This window comes from Acinonyx jubatus, chromosome D4 (assembly GCF_027475565.1).
Source record: "Acinonyx jubatus isolate Ajub_Pintada_27869175 chromosome D4, VMU_Ajub_asm_v1.0, whole genome shotgun sequence".
NCBI lineage: Eukaryota > Metazoa > Chordata > Mammalia > Carnivora > Felidae > Acinonyx > Acinonyx jubatus.
Window position 1 is genome coordinate 12,010,864 of NC_069391.1, and position 18,808 is coordinate 12,029,671.

Below are 18,808 nucleotides of genomic sequence, written 5' to 3' on the forward strand. Positions count from 1 at the left end.
GACAGGAACCTAACAGGGTACTGGGTGGCTTCTCTCATGTTTGAAATCAAAGGGAAATCAAACTACCCTCTCCCAAAATCTGTTGTGCTGAACAAAGCCATAAAATGAAGTAGGTTGTACAGAATCTCTTTGGTAGAGGAAAACTTACCCGAATTTTCTCAATTTCCACTTTATTAGCTGTCTGCTGCTTCTCCAATCTTTCACTCAACTGAGAACAAATCTACAGAAACAAATGAAATGAGACAATCTCTTGAGCAGTGTCCTCATCCGCATAACCTGGGTTTGGGATGAATCCGGCAGTGGAAGCTGGACCGTGCTGAGCGGAGAGGACGGTACTTGCACACCGGGTGGAGGTGGTGCCGGGGGGACGAGTCGAGTCGGGGGAAGAGCAGAAGTTCCTCTGGTTGGGCCACCTCTATATCCATGGGCCTAGGACTCGAGGAACTCACTGGTGCCCCACTCAATGGCCAACGGTTTACACACACTTGACAGACTCACAAGCCGGCACGAGATCCAAGTTTAGGAAAGAACAAGACCAGTTCAGTTATGTTCTTAAAACTGAAACCAGCCAGGGAGAGAAGTGTTTCTACGGCCTACGAGCATAGGTGAATGTGAGGCCGTAAGAACACAGCGTGGCTCTCCTTTATTAAATGCCTATTTATCGGTGGGGCAGGGTGTCAGGCCCTCTACAGACACGATCTTATGGAACCCTCATGACGGTTCTCTGAGACAGGGACCATTTCTCTTATTTTCCCGTTAAGAATCAGTGACGTCACTTGCCCGGTGAAGTACAGTGACCGGTCGGTGCGGGTGGCAGAGCCGGGAAGCCCAGGGTGTGGAGGGGACACACTCATCCAGGCGAGCAGGGCTTCCAGAGCCTGTGGCCCACCAACAGTGCACTCACTCACCTGCTTGTAGTCACCAATGATGGAACTGTTTTTTCTAATCTCAGATTCTGCTTTGTCGAGTTCCCGACGACACATTTCTTTTAACTGCAGGTGTTTAAAAAAAAAAAAAAAAAAAGGAAAAGTGAATGTCTTAAAGGAAATACAAAGCTCTGGCACTAACTGCTCTGTTCTGGGCTTTCCAAAAAGTAACCAACCTACTCAGGAAGCGTTCTGTTTCACCTGCCTGGTCTTGATGCCAGGAGAGGGAGAGAACAGTCAAAACGCTTCCATAAAAGATCAAACTCCGTTTCGGAGTGGGGCTTTGGCTAAGGCTCCCCCTGCCAGTGCAGCACAACCGTGAGCCTGAGCTGAGGACACAGCATAAACCAAACAGACTCAAGAGCTCATCAGAGAATTGCTCCTTCCTCATGATGGAGAAAACGCCCTGCTCTCATTCAGGCTGTCCTGACAGAGACTAAACAGCATGACCGTTACGGAGAACCGTGAGGGCAAGAAAGGGCTTCCTCTGTGGGGCGAAGCATCCAAAGCTCTTCGTCCTATGGCTGCGGGTCTGTGCCCCCAGTGACTGTGGAGGGCTAGCTCAGGATAGGCCTTCCAGAGTTTGCTCTGTGGGGGAGAAGCCAGCGGACAGGTAGGGGAAGAGCTAGACATTATATGATGGCTGCTTTCCTTCTGCAGAAATGCTAAAATAACTCTCTTCTTTGTCACACTCAGATGCTGACACACAGGAGTTTCTCTTGCCCCAAGAAAGGATGGTCTTTGCCCCACTGTCTCCTGCTACGCTCCAACTATTAACAACCATTATGCTTTACACAGTAAATAAAAAAAGCCTTTGGAGGGAAACTGAAGCCAGCTGTCTGCGGGTTCCCCAGTGGCAGCAGGAAGCCGCCAGCTGGACTCATGACTCTCAAGACACAGAGGCATGTGGGAGGGCTGAGCTCCCCTTACCTGAGCAGACTCATCTTCCAGCCGTCTCTTCTCTTCTTCCGCATCAATCAACTTCTGTTTGGTCATAAGCAACTCCTTATTGAGTGCATCTGCCTTCTCTTCAGCCTGAAGCATGTAAGAGATGCTGTCACACAAGAATCGAGAACCGGATGGGGTCTGAATTGGCCAGCACAATCCCATTTTAACATGACTGGGAAACTGATCCAGAGAGGGGAAATGACATGCCTGAGGTCACACAGAGACTCTCATGCACAACTGCCTGGCTCAGTCTCTTGCACAGACATTGTGCAGGACAGTGGTGAGGGGCTCAGCCTTTGGCATCAGATAGCCTGGGCTCAACTCCCATCATTCCCGAATCATGTGCCACTTGAACAAGTCACTGAGAATCATTCTGAACTTCAGGCTTGTCATATGAGGGATAAAATGCAGAAAGGACTCCGCACAGCACCTTGAATACAGTAAACACTCAATAAAAGGTACCTGTCATTATCACTAATAATAGTAATGATAAATTCTGGTTTTCCTCCTCCAGACTCTTAGTATTTCATGTGCTTCATCAAACAAGTTCTGCACCTCATTCTCATCACTTGATAAAGGAAGCCACCTCCCTCCTGACACTCCCTTTTCATCATCTGAAATGGCCACCCTCTACCCCAGTGTTTTTTGAAAGCATACAAAAGTCTGGTGGGTAGATCTGTGGGTCTAAGTGAAAATGATGCACCTATGCCAGATACAGGAGTCCCTGAGACTGGACATTTCAAGGATAAGTGAAGAATGAGCATGTTAGAGGGCACAAGCTCCTAGTTACAGACCACTAGATATGGAGGGTCTTTTGTTATATACCAACCTCCTTTTTAACAATGAATGGATGGTGGATTCCCTGAAACTAAACAGCATTTCTGATGTCACCTAGCTAAAGAGGTATCATGGAGGGGCACCTCAGTTGGTTAAGCGTCCAACTTCGGCTCAGGACATGATCTCACAATTTGTGGTTTTGAGCCCCGCATCGGGCTCTGTGCTGACAGCTTACAGCCTGGAGCCTGCTTCAGATTCTGTGTCTCCATCTCTGCCCTCCCCCACTCATGCTCTGTCTCTCTCTCACTCTCTCTCTTAAAAATGACTGTTACAAAAAATTAATTAAAAAAAAAAGAGGTGTCATGGAGCCCCTGGCACATTCCACTATACCACCTCCCCTGATGTATCTTCTTTGGGGGGATCAGGATCTGCAGGGCTGAGGCCTTACATGGAGAACTGAGAATGGCATGATAATGCAATCTCAAAAAGGCATTAATTACAGGCAAACTGCACAAGTGTGCAATTAAGTGGGGTCCAAGAGTTAAGGCCAATCCTTTCTGGGGAGTGGCTTGTCATCTTCTTCTACAGCTCAAACCCAAGAAGCAATCAAAAGGGAAATGAGAATCAAACAAGAGAGGAAATAACTAGTAAAGAGAGGCAAGTCCCGTTAAAGACTTGTTTTACTTTAATCTGTGGAGCAACCTATTACCTCTCTTTTCCCTCCCCTGGACTCAGTTATCCTCTTCTGAGAAGTAATTTGGAGCCTGCGGCACATTCGTACGTTCTCTCAGCTATTCGTCATCACTATCATGGTAGTGATTCTAAGAAGTGTGAAACGGCCAGGATATGAACTGGGTCTTTGAAGTCAAGTCTTCCCTGCCCACCGTGGCTCCCCAGTTTGTTTAAAAAAAAAAAGAAAGAAAGAAAAGGAAAGAAAAGCAAAGCGAATGGGGAAGTGATTCCTTCACGTTCTCACAGCACATGTAGCAGAGCTGTAATCTACAACCAGGTGGCGTGACATTAAGCCCAGTGTTGGTGCTGTCACGCCAAGAAGTGACTCTCAATGCTGTGAAAGGGAGGTGCACAGAAACTAATGGACTGGCCTGACCAGCATCCCCTAAGGGCACCACACTCCCTGCACTCCATCTGAATAAGCATAGGAAGAGGGAGGGTCTGGAGAGAATAAACACAAATCCAGACTTCCACTTCTGGTCATGAAGGACTAACAGGGACCAGATTTACCCTATCACTGTAAACAAAAAACTGGATAAAATGTATGAAACTACTATTTTCAGACAATGAAAATAATAAATGCAGGACTGTGGTTCCTGGGAGAAAGAAAACAAACAAGATGAATTCTACTACCACCCTGGATTTCTACCTAGAGGCACATTCTGGACAAGAAGTAGGGCAAAGGGTTCCAAATAGCACATCTCAAAACATCAAGGAGGCAGAGTTAAGGGGCCAGAGATGCTGACAGAGGCCTGGAAATAAGAAAGCTCTGGAATAGCTAATAAGGTAATAAAGGAGATAAACTCAAATCATGAAAATACCCAATTAAATCAAGGAAGGCAGAAAAGGAGAAAGAAAAGAAATAAAAAGCAAATGCAACAAATAGCCAAATAGCAAGATGGTAGACTTAATCTACCATGTAAGTAATTACATTAAATGTAACTGGCCTAAACATTGCAGTTAAGAGAAGGGGATTATCAGACTCAATAAAATAAGCAAGACCCAACTATAAGCTGGCTACAAAAGACCATTTTAAATATAAAGACACAGATATGTTAAAAGCCAAAGGATGGAGAAAGATGTACCATGCAATATAATGAAAGTTGGAGTGACTACATTAATATCAGACAAAGCAGATTTCAGAGCAGAGTATTGCCAGTGACAAAAAGTGACATTTCATAACAATAAAGGACTCATTCCACTGAGAAGGCGTAATAATCTGAAATGTATGCATAAATTCAAATTACAGGAAATTAAAGCTGACATAACTGAAAGGAGAAATAAATGCACAATTAGAGACTTCCTCTCTGTTCTCTCAGTAAGTGATGGAACAAGCAGAGGGAAAACAAGTAAGTTTATGGAAGATTTGACCAAACTGACATTTATAGAAGACTGCACCCACAACAAAAGAACACACACATTTTCCAAGTGCTTGTGGGACATGCACCCAAATAGAGCAAAAGTAGGCCCTAAAATAAGCATAAATATATTTTAAAAGGATTAAAATCAGAAAGGATATGTACTCCAACCACAAATGAATTAAATTAGAAATTAACAACAGAAAAATCTCTGGGAAAAATCCCTAATAGTTGCAAATTAAACAACTAATACTAATAGTTGTTTAATAAACTAATACTAATCGATACTAACCAATTCACAGGTCAAAGAAAAAATAAGAACTGAATGAAAATAAAAACAAACCTATCAGAATATGTAGGATGCAGCTGAAATAGTGCTTGAGGGGGATATGTAACTTTAAAATGCTTATTTTAGGAAAAAAGGGGTCCAGGGGCGCCTGGGTGTCTCAGTTGATAAGCTTCTGGCTTCTGCCCAGGTCGTGATCTCATGGTTCCTGAGTTCGAGCCCTGTATCAGGCTCTCTGCTGTCAGCACAGAGCCTGCTTTGGATCCCCTAACCCCCCTCTTTCTCTCTGCCCCTTCCCTGTTCACGTGCTTTCTCTTTCTCAAAAATAATAAATTTAAAAAAAGGTTTTTTTTATTTTTATTTTTTTTAACGTTTATTTATTTTTGAGACAGAGAGAGACAGAGCATGAACAGGGGAGGGTCAGAGAGAGAGGGAGACACAGAATCTGAAACAGGCTCCAGGCTCTGTGCGGTCAGCACAGAGCCCGACGCGGGGCTTGAACTCACGGACCGCGAGATCATGACCTGAGCCGAAGTCGGACGCTTAACCGACTGAGCCACCCAGGCGCCCCAAAAAGTTTTTTTTTTAAAGAAAAAGAAAAAAAGTGTCCAAAATTAATGATCAAGCTTTCCCTTTAAGAAGCTACAAAAAGAGGGGTCCCTGGGTGGCTCAGTTGGTTGAACGTCCAACTCTGGCTCAGGTCATGATCTCGTGGTTCCGGAGTTCAAACCCCCTATCAGGATCACTGCAGTCAGTGCAGAGCCCACTCTGGATCTTCTGTCCCCCTCCCTTTTGCCCTTCCCCCACCCATGCTCTCTCAAAAATAAACATTAAAAAAAAAAAAGCTAGAAAAAGAGCAAACTAAAAAAGAAGTTAGAAAAAAAATAACGGAAAGGAGAAGTCAATGGAACAAAACAAGCAGAAACAAAAGAAACCAAAAAGTGGGTTTTGAAGAAATCAACACACTTGATAAATTTCTAGAAATGTCAGATTAAGGGAAAAGAAGACACAAATTCATTCCATATCAGGAATGAAAGACAGACCATCTCAGTAGATCCTATAAACATTAAAAGAAATACCAATGGAAATACCAATGACTTTGCCAATACATTAGATAACTGACATGATTATGTTACGTGAAAGACAGAAATGATAAAAGTAGACACATGAAGAATTAGAAAATTTGAATAGCTCTGTGTCTGGAAGTAAACTGAATTCATTATTAAATAATTTCCAAAGAAAATTCCAGGCCCACATGGCTTCACTAGGTAAATCCCAGATTTAATCAAGGAAGAATGCTACACAAAGGCCTTAAGAAAACAGGAGGGAATGCTTCCCAATTTATTTTTGAAGGCCATCATTACCCTGACACCAACACAAAATTAAGGAAACTCCAGACAAATATTCCTCATGAACACAGAAATTTTAATACAAATAAAAATCTGAAGGGAAAAAAAGGAAACCTTAAATTTCCTCGGAATGCAAGGCTGGTTTACATTAAAAAATCGAATTATGTCACCATATTAACAGAATTACGAGAAATAGTAAATAATCATCTTCACAAATGCAGGAAGAATAACAAAACTCGACACCCATTCATGACAAAAACTCAGCAAATAGGAAGAAAGGAGAACCTCCTCAACCTGATCTCTGGAAAATCTACAGGTGATACCTGGGATACGGCAACAAGGGAGCCTCATTGGGAGGGGGCCTCTCCCGTTCAACACTGTTCTGAAGATCCTGGTCGGTGCAGGAAGGCAAGAAAAAGGCCTAAAGACTCAAAAGGAAATAAACTGTCTTTATTCCGAGATGAAATGATTATGTATGTGGAAAATCCTAAATAACAAACAAAAATAGCTATTAGAATCCTAAGCGAATTCAGCAAGGTCACAGGATAGAAGGTCATGTAATCAGTTTTATTTCTATTTTTAAATTTTAAATATTTATTTAGTTTTGGGAGAGCACGAGCAGGGGAGGGGCAGAGAGGGGGCAGAGGATCTGAAGCGGGCTCTGCACTAATGGGCTGACAGCAGTGAGCCCGGTGCGGGGCTCGAACTCACGAATCATGATGATCGCGACCTGAGCCGAAGTTGGACACTCACCAACTGAGCCACCCAGGTGCCCCTAATCAGTTTTGTTTCTAGAGATTAGCAAGAAATTATTGGAAAATGCATTTAAGAAAACAATATCCTTTACAATAAATTTAAAAATGTGCAAGCCTTGTTAACTGACAACTAAAAACAATGCTGAAATTGAAAAAGACCCAAATAAATGAAAATTATAACCTATTCATGGATTCGAAGGTTCAAATACTATTTAGATGATAATTCTCCCCAAGCTGATTTATACATTCAATGCAACCCTACTCAAAATCCCAGAAGGCTGTTATTTCTAGAAGCTGACAAATTGAGTCTATTAGTTATATAGAAATGCAGATGATAGAAGAACCAAACTGTTTTTTTTTTTAAGTTTTTTTTTTTTAACGTTTATTTATTTTTGAGACAAAGAGAGACAGAGCATGAACGGGGGAGGGTCAGAGAGAGAGGGAGACACAGAATCCGAAACAGGCTCCAGGCTCTGAGCTGTCAGCACAGACCCCGACGCGGGGCTCAAACTCACGAACCTCGAGATCATGACCTGAGCCGAAGTCGGACCTGTTTTTTAAGAACAACAACGAAGAGGATTCCCATGACCTGATTTTCAGACGGTGAAGCTATAGCAATGATGACCGTGGGGTTAGCATGAGGACACGCACATAGATTAATGGAGCAGGTATGGAACTGAGGAGACCCATACACACAACTGATTCTTGACAGGCCCAAAAATAATTCATTTGGGAAAGGTTCACAAGCTGCTCAAGGTCACAGATGTAATGCTTAGTGCAGCCAGAATCCAAATCTCAGCAGGAGGGCTCCCGAAAGTTTCCCTCTCACTCTGACGCTGCGCTCAGTGCAGACAGCAAGTGTGCCAGAGGGGCCTCACTGTTGGCCTTGTGCCAGGTGCCTTGCACAATGTTAGATCTGGGTATTACTCCCGGGCCACAGAGGAGAAAGCATGGCTGGGGTCACCTAGGGACCCAGTGGCTAACTAGTAATTTCCATATTAACAAAAGTGACAGATGAGGAACAATAAAAGTGACATAAAACATCAAGTGGAAAAATGTTCTGGAAACCCGGTAAGTCACATACCATAATTTTACTCTGGGATGTAAGAAGGGAAAAGCTGAAGACAATGAAGTTCTTTCAAAAACCTGACTGAGTACCTGAAGGCCAAAAACAAAAAAAGGGGTGAGAGAACACCACAGCCCTCCCTTCAGAACCTCAGTTGGTTTTCAGCGACGATTCAAAAGAAACGAGAAGACAGACTTGTGGGAAGGTCTGTCTTAGTGGAGATGGCTGACACTACAGGATGGGACCTCAGTTTGATGTTCAGGGCCCTGCTCCTCTGAGCCAACTTAGGAATGTGAGCTCTGACGTCAGGCCATCTGGGTTCCAATCTGAGGGCTGTGGCACTGACTGACAGTGGGATCCATGTCAGACAGTTTACCTCTTTTGCCTCAGGTCTTCACCAGTAAAATGGGGATCAGCACTCCTGCTGTATCCCTTGGGCACTTTTTGAGATGAGCACTGGGTGTTGTATGGAAACCAATTTGACAACAAATTTCATATTATAAATAAATAAATAAATAAATAAATAAATAAATAAATGGGGACCCCACTTTATCCCTGACATAACATGGGTTGTTTTGAGGATCTGATAAGACAGTAAGTAAAAAGCACTTAGGGCAATGCCTAGAACTAATTAAGTGCTAAAAAAGGTTTGCTGTTATGTATCACTATCTATGGTTTTGATGTAGTTAATGACATCAAATCGTACCTTCTCGCTCCTTATTTATTTACCTATTTTTTAAAGTTTATTCTAAGGGGGGAGGGACGGAGAGGGGGAGAGGGGGAGAGAGGGAGAGAGAGAGGGAGTAAGAGAGAGAGAGAATGAATCCCAAGCAGGCTCTGCACTGTCAGCACAGAGCCCGACACGGAGCTCAATCCCACCAACAGTGAGACCAAGACCTGAGCCGAGATCAAGAGTCAGATGCTTAACCAACTGAGCCACTCAACCAACTGAGCCCCTCAGGTGCCTCTCTTTTCCGTATTTATTTTGGAGACTGTGGCATTGTAGAAAAGACTGGGGCATTCCAATTAGATGGGCCTGGGTTGGGTTCCTGGCTCCGCTTCCTCTGGGGCGCTTCCATCTCTCTGAGTCTCAAGTTTCCCGATTGTTAAAAAAAAGTCCCCATCCATAAATGGGGCTCATGAACCCTCCTCAGAAGGCTGAGACAAGGTTATGAGATACCAGAGGTTAGCAAAGTGCTTATCACAGTGCCTATCATTCGTGATCAGGAAATGGGAATTCACATTATTTTTAACTATTTCTCACTTTGGTATCAGGAATGTTAAAGGACCTAGTTCTTTACTGTGTCAGGATAATACAACTTGAAAAAAGGTTTATACCTTTACCTTTTTAGGGGCAAGCTTCAAGAACATAAGAAGTCTGTGATCCACCTTAAACAGGGGCACACCAGTGTGATTACTGGGCCTGTCCAATGAGAATGCAACAGCTCCAAGTAAACATCCACCTGGATCCTAGCTTAAGTTGCCTCTTCATATCATTCCTTTGTGGAACACAAAGCTCCTACCCAGGACCCGTCTTCTTTGGTCTTTTTCACCTCCTTTCGGCATGATCTCCAGCTTCTGTGGAGCCACCGCAGGTGTGCGCTGTGGCCCTGCTTCAGCAGTTCCTGCTCAGTGTAACCCAGCTCCCTCCATGCACTTGGCAGAAAGGCCTGAACAGGGAGGGGATGATTCTATTGTGTTCCTGCGAAGAACAGAGGGCATGCCGGGAATCTGCACCATAGGGAGGGGACTCGAACCTGATGGCCAGACTGTGGTAAACCAAAAGACAGTAAGAGCTCTAGGTTCCGGTTACTGAGGGCTAATGACCTTGAAACTGCCTCCCTGCAAAAACTGGAAAAAGGAGACTTCCCAGTTACGTGCAGCTTTGTGCAGCTGCCAAGCAGAGGCACTGACACTGCCTGTGGCGAATACTTTGGTGGCGTTTTTCACATACACCGAGTCATGGCATTCTCACTATCACGCTACTGTTCTACCTCTGCACATTTTACTCTACTTGGAAGGAGTGTAATTGCTACTAGAATACAGGTCTGTCCAAAAATTTTTACTCCATTATTCTATTTCTAAAGAGAATAAAAACCAGTATGTACTGCCATCTCACTCTCTCATCTCACTTGTGAACCACTTTGAGAAACTAATGAAAGCAGGGACTTTAAAAGAAAAACAGGACACAGCATTTTCATACATATTTGGTGGATGTCAAGGACCCCGTGAAGTTCATAGATCTTATGGGGTTCAACATATCATGTAAGTCCCCTGGGAACCCTCAACAGCCTGAGCCTTCTCTAGAACCTCAGGAAACCAATGAGCAGAACAGTAATCTTAGGAGCCTGACAAGGAAATCTGAGTCAGATGTTGGCAAACTACAGTTCATGTGCCAAATCCAGCCTGCCACCTATTCTTGTAAATAAAGTTTTATTGGAACACAGCCACGCTCATTCCTTTACTTACTGTCTACGGCTACTTCTGTGCCAGTGGCAGAGTTCGATGTTGCAACACAGACCATATGGCCCACAAAGCCTAGACTGTTTACTATCCATCCCTTCACAAAGAAAGTTTGCCAACTTCTGACCTAAACGACATATGAAAGACTACACTTGTTCAAGGGGAGGCTTATAGTATAGAAAATGGACAAATACCCTGCCAGGAAAGCCATCACCGTGATCCTTACGATTAGGAAAAGCAAAGAAAGAACATCTGCCAACTGAAATTACTGGTGAAATGGCAAGCTGCTGAGGCACTGAGCCTTATAACCATCAGCAATGCTTATTCAACAGGCACCTAACATGCAGGATAAAAGAATCTCTTCTCAGGGAAGATAAGTAAATTATAATGATTAAACGCTCCTGCCAATTGTGAGGGCATACAAATTAGTCACAAGGCCTCTTATCAAACAATGATGGGAAAGGAGTTTGAGGGCTGCCTGTTTGACAAGAACGTGGGAAGGAGGGCTTAACGGAAAACCCCCGAAGGGAAGGAGGGAAGCAACAGTGATAAGAGCAAGTGGTATCACAGGAAGGACACTTTGTAGGTGATGTGTTAGGACAATAAATACTACCATTCAAGGACTGCACTCGATGAGGGGAGAAGCCAAGAGTTTCAACAGAATCCATCCCTTCTGCCAAGTAAGACTCACGTTATCCAGGTCCTTGCGCAGTGCAATCTTGCTGGTTACCAGCTCATGGGCTAAGTCATCATTTTCCTGTTCCAACCTCATGTTAGCTTCTTGTAGACGCCGGTTCTCTCGCTGAAATGTAGAAAGAAACCAGTTATACAACATGTAGAAATGTGATGAAAATGACAATTTCTCAGGCCTGACCCTCAAAACTCATTTCTGAGTCCTATGGAAATCATGGGAGGAGTGGCTGGTCCTAACGTGCTGGCAACCAGCACTTTCTTCTTTTCTGTCTCTGGTGAGAAATACCTAACTGGTTCCAGTGACTCTGTCAAGCAGTTACCTCAGATTAACTGTGACAGAAGTCCACTGAACTGTGACAACCCAGGCAGCTGGCTTAAAGCACAACAGATCTTACTTTCCAATTTGCAAATTCAAACTGAAACTTGAACCCAGAAACAGTGGAACTGAATTTTAAAAAGAACTCAACAAAGCTAGTTACAGGCACAATCATATGCAAGGGAAGCCTGAAAGGTCTTCACATCGCCCGGGCCATAAGCAAACCAACCTCAAATCGCTCGATCGGGTCTTCTTGTTGGGCCTGCTGTTCCCTCATGGTGTGATATTCTTTTTCATATTTTTTCAACTTCTTCTGACTAATCTGTAGGATAAACCACAGCACAAATTAAAAAGTATCAGAAGTGGTGAGTGTCTCAGGGCCTGCACTGAAGACCAAGACCTCTGCTGACCTGAGCATCTCCGGTCACTCCGGGAGTGGTGTTTCCTATTTGCGGAGGGGAATCATCGAGGTGGTTGGACACAGATCGAGCTCAGGACACAGATTTCTTCATCACTAGGGTCTAGGGTTCTGCTCGGGATAATGGCTTCCTAAAATTTTTACTAACAGTGTTAGAATGAATACCCTATGATGACCCTTCCTACCTGAGTTCTGGGTCCTGTCGTTCCTAATCGTCACTTTCTTCCTCCACCATTTTATTTCACACATACCAGCACTACCGAAAGGTGCTTTCAATCTGTGACCTCAGGACACCTCTACAAGATATGGTATTATCATCCTCATTTTATAGGCAAGTTAATGGACGTATAAGGAGATTACATAACTTGACCAAAGTCACTCAGTTAGGGACTGACAGGTAGGGGATTTGAGCCCAGTCAGCTAAACTCCATGCAAAGTCCAAGCTGAACTCACCTTACTATCCTCCCATCTATCACTTTTCCTCTCTACTAGCTCCTTCTGAGCTGACACAATTCCCTCTGCCCTTAAAAACACCGTTCTGCCGACCACTCTGCTTAGCTGCTCTTTTACCCCATCAAACTACTGTCCTCTTTCTCTCACACTTCTTACCAGCCACTGCAAACCACAGGTTATGTATACATTTCGCTTCCATTGCTTCATGGCCTCTCCTTAATCTCTCTAAATCAAGCTTTTGTTCTGACTACTCTATAGAAAATACTCTCTTGAAGGTCACTAGTGGTTTCTTTATCACTCCATCCAGTGGGTCATAATTCTCCCCAATTCGACTACAAAGTTCCAGCCTGTTTCACTCTTTAACATCACCAACATACTCTTCTTCCCTCCAGGCAATCTTTTTTCTCTTTATTCTCTTGGCTCTCGTTCTACCTAAACAGCTCCCCTCCCCTCTTACAGGCTGGTCCTTTTTTTTTTTTTTCTTCAACCTGAACGTAACCAAGGGCATCCTTTCAAGATGCAACTCTTACACTTCTGTTTGACTCCTTCCTCTAAACCACTAACCCTTTGGTATTTTTTAAATTACACTTTGAAAGACTATGAAACACAAGACATAGAGAAGTGCTAAAATAAATGCGTGCAATTTAAGCACTGATCATAAAGCAAATGCTCATTCCTTTCCGAAGCTTCAATAATCAGCACAGCGCTGCTGGCTCACAAATCGGGACTTTAGCCCCCAGTTCCAGGAATTAGGGATCTCAGAGGTAGGCTCCTCTTACCTCCTTATTTTCTAGACAAAGAAATGGAGACCTAGAAAGGGGGTGGGGCAGCCTCAGTGTGCAGCATCTCCAAATCCTGTTCCATGATTTCCTTTCCATCTTACTTGAGCTGCCCTGGTGTTTCCTCCCATGGACTCTATGGATACTGCCCTCGTCGGATGTTTACAGGTCTGCCTCAATCAGAGCTTATTCCTAGAGTCTGGCTCTTACTACAGGAAGGCAGCCAGGAACATAACACAATGCCCTGGCTGCAGTCTATAGAAAGATGCCCATTAAACACTTGGGGTGAGACCACAAGCTGGAGAGTGACAGATCTTCTGCGGTTTAAGGCCAATGCTGGGGTAAATGTTTTGTGTACATAAGTGATTCACAAAGAAAGCACCTCAATAAAACATCTGTGTGATCAGTAAATTTATAGACAATCTTAACAGATCAATAGTGAGGAAGAGAAAAGAAATGAGGCTTGTGGGCAGCAAACACTTCCTCCCGTGTTCTTCGCTGTCAGTCTGGCTAAATGACAGGGAGGACAGTGGATATAAAGCTCCACCTAGTGCTTTATTTAAAAAAAAAAAAAATCTGACATAAATCCTATAAAACATTCTCACATATCTTCAGGATTCTTCAACTTTTCATTCTCATTCTGGGGTAAGGAAGGGCTAACATGTTTCCCCCATAAACATACATTATAACAGGCTAATTACAAAACCGTTTCTTGTACATTTCCTTACCCCTTATGATAAATGTCTCATTCTCAGAGCGGAAGGGTTAATTCTGCCTCAGCACTGTAACAGCAGTTACCGTACACAGAGTTCCTGATAGATGTCAAAACCTTTAACACATGCTATCTCATTTGGTTCTGACATTTTCATGACAGGATCCAGGCATTTCTTTATGTACTTCCCACATTTTGCAAGTTTTCTGCCTTGAGCATGATTTATTTTTATAATTAAATAAACAAAATAAATGCTGCTGAAAAATAATTCTCATAATTATTCTGGGCTTCTCTAACATAGAGCTCTCGCTTGTTTCTCTTGATGACGGTCCCCACCTATGCTTCTCAGTCAGTCCTCAGGGATCACCCCTCAGGACTGGACACAAACAGAGCTCCACCATCTTCCTCGCTGGTCCAGAGTTCTGACTTCATCAGTTCTGCTTTGCTCCCAGATTTCTCCTCCTCGCTTGTTCTTGGTCTCCCATCCCCCACTTCACCACGTTGCCCCTCACCCCCCACCCCCACCACAAACAAAAGATAAATAAAACCAACACTGCTTCTAAAGGGTTCACAGCCGATCCTGACTTTTGGAGCATGGGCAGCTGTATACCAGAGCCAACCAGTTCAGGCTATGTCTTAGGAATGGACCCCATGAAAAGGCAGATGTCTGATACCTGAATGGGGAACCAACAGGTACCAGCAGCAAAATCAGCAATTCCAGCCTCCTTATTTAGGCTGCACCAACAAGAGATCAGCACCTCTTAGCCTGTCTGTCCCATTATCAGTGCCTTCTCCAGGTCAGAACTGTCTCACTCATCACTGTCCCTTGTCCAGGCACAAAGAGAATGCCCAGAAATGCCTGCTAAGTTAATGAGAAAGGACCTCCTCTTTTTTGCATCAACCTTTCTTCTGAATGAAAATAGCAACTGAAGTGAGCACACGGTGCAGGTCTGGTCCCCCTGCCTGGACGGCCCCACATCTGGTTCACTCCTATCCACCTTTCAGACCAGAGCTCTAACGTCACTTCTTGAGTGCCCTTCCCTGGCACCTTCTTCCCCTATCAGGCCAGGTCTTTGTTATTATATATTCTCATAACATCAAGTCAATTCCTCCATGGTACCTGTCCAAGTTCACAATTATTTATTTATGTGCTTATTTGATTGTCTGTCTTCCCAATGGGAAACAAGCCACATCTCTTTTGCTTACCCTGTATCTCTGGTACCTAGCTCAATGCCTGGAACATAAGTGGGACTCAATAATCAGATGCTGAACAAATCAAAGCCAATGGCTTTCCTTTTAACCTAATAAGGATGCAGCAGGACATTTATTTATCCAACAACTGAGCACTGCCATGTGCAGTGTTCCTTGTGAGGCGTTAGTGATACAAAGATGCATATAGGACACAATATGCATGCTCCACAAGGGCAGGGACTCCCAAGTACTGTAAAATTCCTAATGCCTTGGTACACAGCAAGCATGAAAATAATCAATAGAGACATAGTCCTCACTCTTAAAGTCTAAGGTTCATTTTATTTGTCTCTTACTTATACCAATAACATCTAATTGAATTGAGGAAGCAGGGAAGCTATGGAATCAGTCCCAGAGCTCTGAATCATACCTACTATTAGTGGACTCCTATCAGAAGGCTATGGAAACCACAGCATCACACACAGGTATTTTTGCCCTTAAAGAAGCTTAATTTTGAAATTTTTTCTGTTTAAAATGTACTTTCGGGGTGGGGGGAAACTAATAATTTCCTGTGATAAGACTACATTTATAATTTAGATAAAACCAATTTTATATCTCGCTGCAAGTTGTACATTGTTTCTTAACACTGTTAGAGACAATACTACTTCAAAAGTCTCCTGAAAGCCATGGATCCCATAAAAAAACACAGAAGCCAACTCTGCCCTCACCCTACACCAGCAATAAAGCATTCTGCAAACCATTTCAGAAGATCCCTGTGCTCCCTGAGCCACCCACAGTCCCAGGTTAAGAAACCCTGAGTCAGACAGAAGGTGGAGACTTAGATCATGCCAGTTTGATAACCTGATAGAAGTATGTATTTAATCCCAAACACCTCTTCCTGGGTCACTTGTCATTTATCTATCACAGGAAATGGATGATGCTCTCTTAAAACATGTGCTATCTGTCCCAGGAGAGCTGGTACCTGATCTGGTAGAGAAAGTGGAGAGTGGCCGTGAACATGGGTGGGAGGGAGGTGGGACAGTTTGCCACTGAGAACTTGGGCTTTGTAGGTGGACAGACCCAGACTTGAGCCATGGCTATGCCACTGGCTTACTCTGTCAAGGAGGGTGAGTTGCCTTATCTCAGCCTCAGGCTCCTCATCTGAGAAAATTCCAGTAGTCCTTATGGGACTACTGTTAACCGGATTGCATGATATTAAGCATATCAAGAGTTCAGGAGAGCGCCCAACACATGAGGTCTTCTTAATAAAAAGGGCAGCCATTACATTTTATTATTAGTATCTACATTAATGGGGCGCCTGGGTGGCTCCTTTAAGTGTCCCAACTCTTCCAGCTCAGGTCATGATCTCATTATTCGTGAGATCGAGTCCCACGTCAGGCTCTGTGCTGAGAGCTTGGAGCCTGCTTGGAATTCTCTCTCCTGTTCTGCCCCTCCCCTATTCATTCATTCATTCTCTCTCTCTCTCTCTCTCAAATAAATAAATAAACTTAAAAAAAAATCTACATTCTTATCTTGAATCAGAGACAGAGTTACCCTCTGAACATGTGTTGCAAGCAACAAGCTATTTAAACAACATCCATTTAACACATAAGAACAGGAAATAGGCTGTGGATAGGAAACAGGAGCTGATTTCCAAGTTTGGCTTAAGAAACTGCTGCAAAGGTCAGAATCCCCACTGGGCTGGAGTCACAAGTGCAGGAGAGATGGGAGGTTGAATATTAGTAGGTCTACATGGCAGGGTGAAGTATGTTGTGTGAGGGAGTGGGTGGGTATGAAGAGGTCTGGTATATTGAGGAGATCTTGACCCCAAAGTCCTCAATGCTAAACAAAGAAATCTGATACAAGTCCATCTTCCTTTTTTAGAATGCTTGGGGCAGGGTCTTCGCTTTATTTAGTTACTGATTTAAAAACCTGAGATTTACACAGGACTTTCATGATAACAAGATACCTCTACAGCTACTATTTTATTTAATTCCCAAAACAACTGTCTGAGATAGGTATAGTAGGAATTATCACCTCATTTCACTGATGAGGAATCAGGACCTAGTTAGGGAAAGTGACTCATCTAGAGCCAAGGGCTCAGCCTATTAGGTGGCAACAGCAGCACAGGAACACAAATCTGGAGTGACTCTTGTTTCTCATCCATCTCTGTAGCATGTTCAACACTGAGCACATAAGAAAATCTATAAATGCGTGTTGACGTGAACTGGCTTAAGGAAAGCAGACGCCTGGGCAGAGGAGGTCAAAACAGGGCAGGTCAAATGAGCACTGGTGGTGGTGGTGGTGGTGGTGGTGATGATGATGATGATAATGATGATGGTGGTGGGAGTGGTGGTGGTGGTGATGATGACGATAGTCATCAGGAGAGCAGCAGCTACTTTAAAGGCATCATCTGATTTCCCTCTCTACAACCCTGTCACGTTAAACTACCTTGGGTCACACAGCAGAGGCAGAGCCAGGATGAGAGCCAAGGTCTGTGGGACTCCCAAGCCCGCACTTATAACCACTTGAAACAAATCAACATTCTATTTAATTTCTGAGCCTTCTTATTTAATTTGTTCAAAGAGTTCAGGCTCAAACTCCCTCAAAGATCACTAAATAGAATTAGGCATTCTGGTTCCACCATCAGAGTATTTTTCTAAAATGCAAGAAACAAATTAGTAGCAGAGAACCCAAACAAAGAAAACAACCAAGGGAGACCAGCTTATTAAAATAAAATAAGAAGGTAGTGGGCAGTGCTACCCTTCTGATAACCAGCAAAATTTATAGTTCACTGCAGAGAAAAAGAGCACTCATAAGTTTCCTCATGAAATCCAATACAAAAGGTAGGAAACAAACACAGAAGTAAAACTATAGCCTGGTCTAGTCATAAGGAAAACTGAACTTGGCTATACTTAGCTACAACTTTGCTAAACTGACAGAGACTCAGCTTACCCACCATGACATGACAAACATCAGCAAAAATGGACCAATACAAGTAGCTCTCGTCCCATTCATTCACCCCCTCGTTTACACCACGGCACAATGATGGTAAGGATTGACTTTAGAGTCTGAAATTCCTGGGATCTGACCCCACCTCTATCACTTACTAACTTTATACCCTTTGGGAATTTTCTTCAGTTCTCTAAGCTTCAGTATATGTGCCTGTAAAATGACCTCATATGATCACTGTAAGGATGAAGTCACTGTGTAGACACTATGCAAAATTCTGTGAATAGAGTAAGAGACAAGACTGATGAAGCCACTGCAATCATAGGGCCTAAGATCCTAACACACACTAACTACACAAATGATCTGAGCAGAGAATGAATTTCAAACTAATTCTGCTATTAAGGTCTTAAATAAAAATATCCCCAAGAACAAATACACCCAAATGCCAAAGAGTATTCTGTTTCTCCAAAGAGCAAATGGTTAGGATTACATTAATTTCGAGATACTGCTATTTGGTTTCTGTAGTGTCTTTTTCTACAGGTAGTTTGAAGTCTTGTACATTCACGTTAAGTCTGAAATAACAAATCCCCATGAAGCAATCAATGGCTCAGAATTCCATCTCACCTTAGGCAGGATT

General features: G+C 43.4%; 1 protein-coding gene across 6 annotated transcripts in view; it reads right to left on the minus strand.

Moving 5' to 3' along the window:
* RABGAP1 (RAB GTPase activating protein 1) overlaps positions 1–18,808 on the minus strand; it is a 178,280-nt gene that overhangs the window by 4,778 nt on the left and 154,694 nt on the right. For all 6 annotated transcript variants that reach the window (XR_003412844.2, XM_053204654.1, XM_027035046.2 and 3 more), the window contains 5 exons: positions 11,899–11,991; positions 11,352–11,462; positions 1,857–1,961; positions 909–992; positions 149–220 (listed from right to left, as the gene is read on the minus strand). Coding sequence is in view for 5 of the 6 variants with exons in the window: in XM_053204654.1 (XP_053060629.1) it covers positions 149–220; positions 909–992; positions 1,857–1,961; positions 11,352–11,462; positions 11,899–11,991 (465 nt within the window). In the remaining variant the exon portion in view is untranslated. The remainder of the gene's footprint in view (positions 1–148; positions 221–908; positions 993–1,856; positions 1,962–11,351; positions 11,463–11,898; positions 11,992–18,808) is intronic.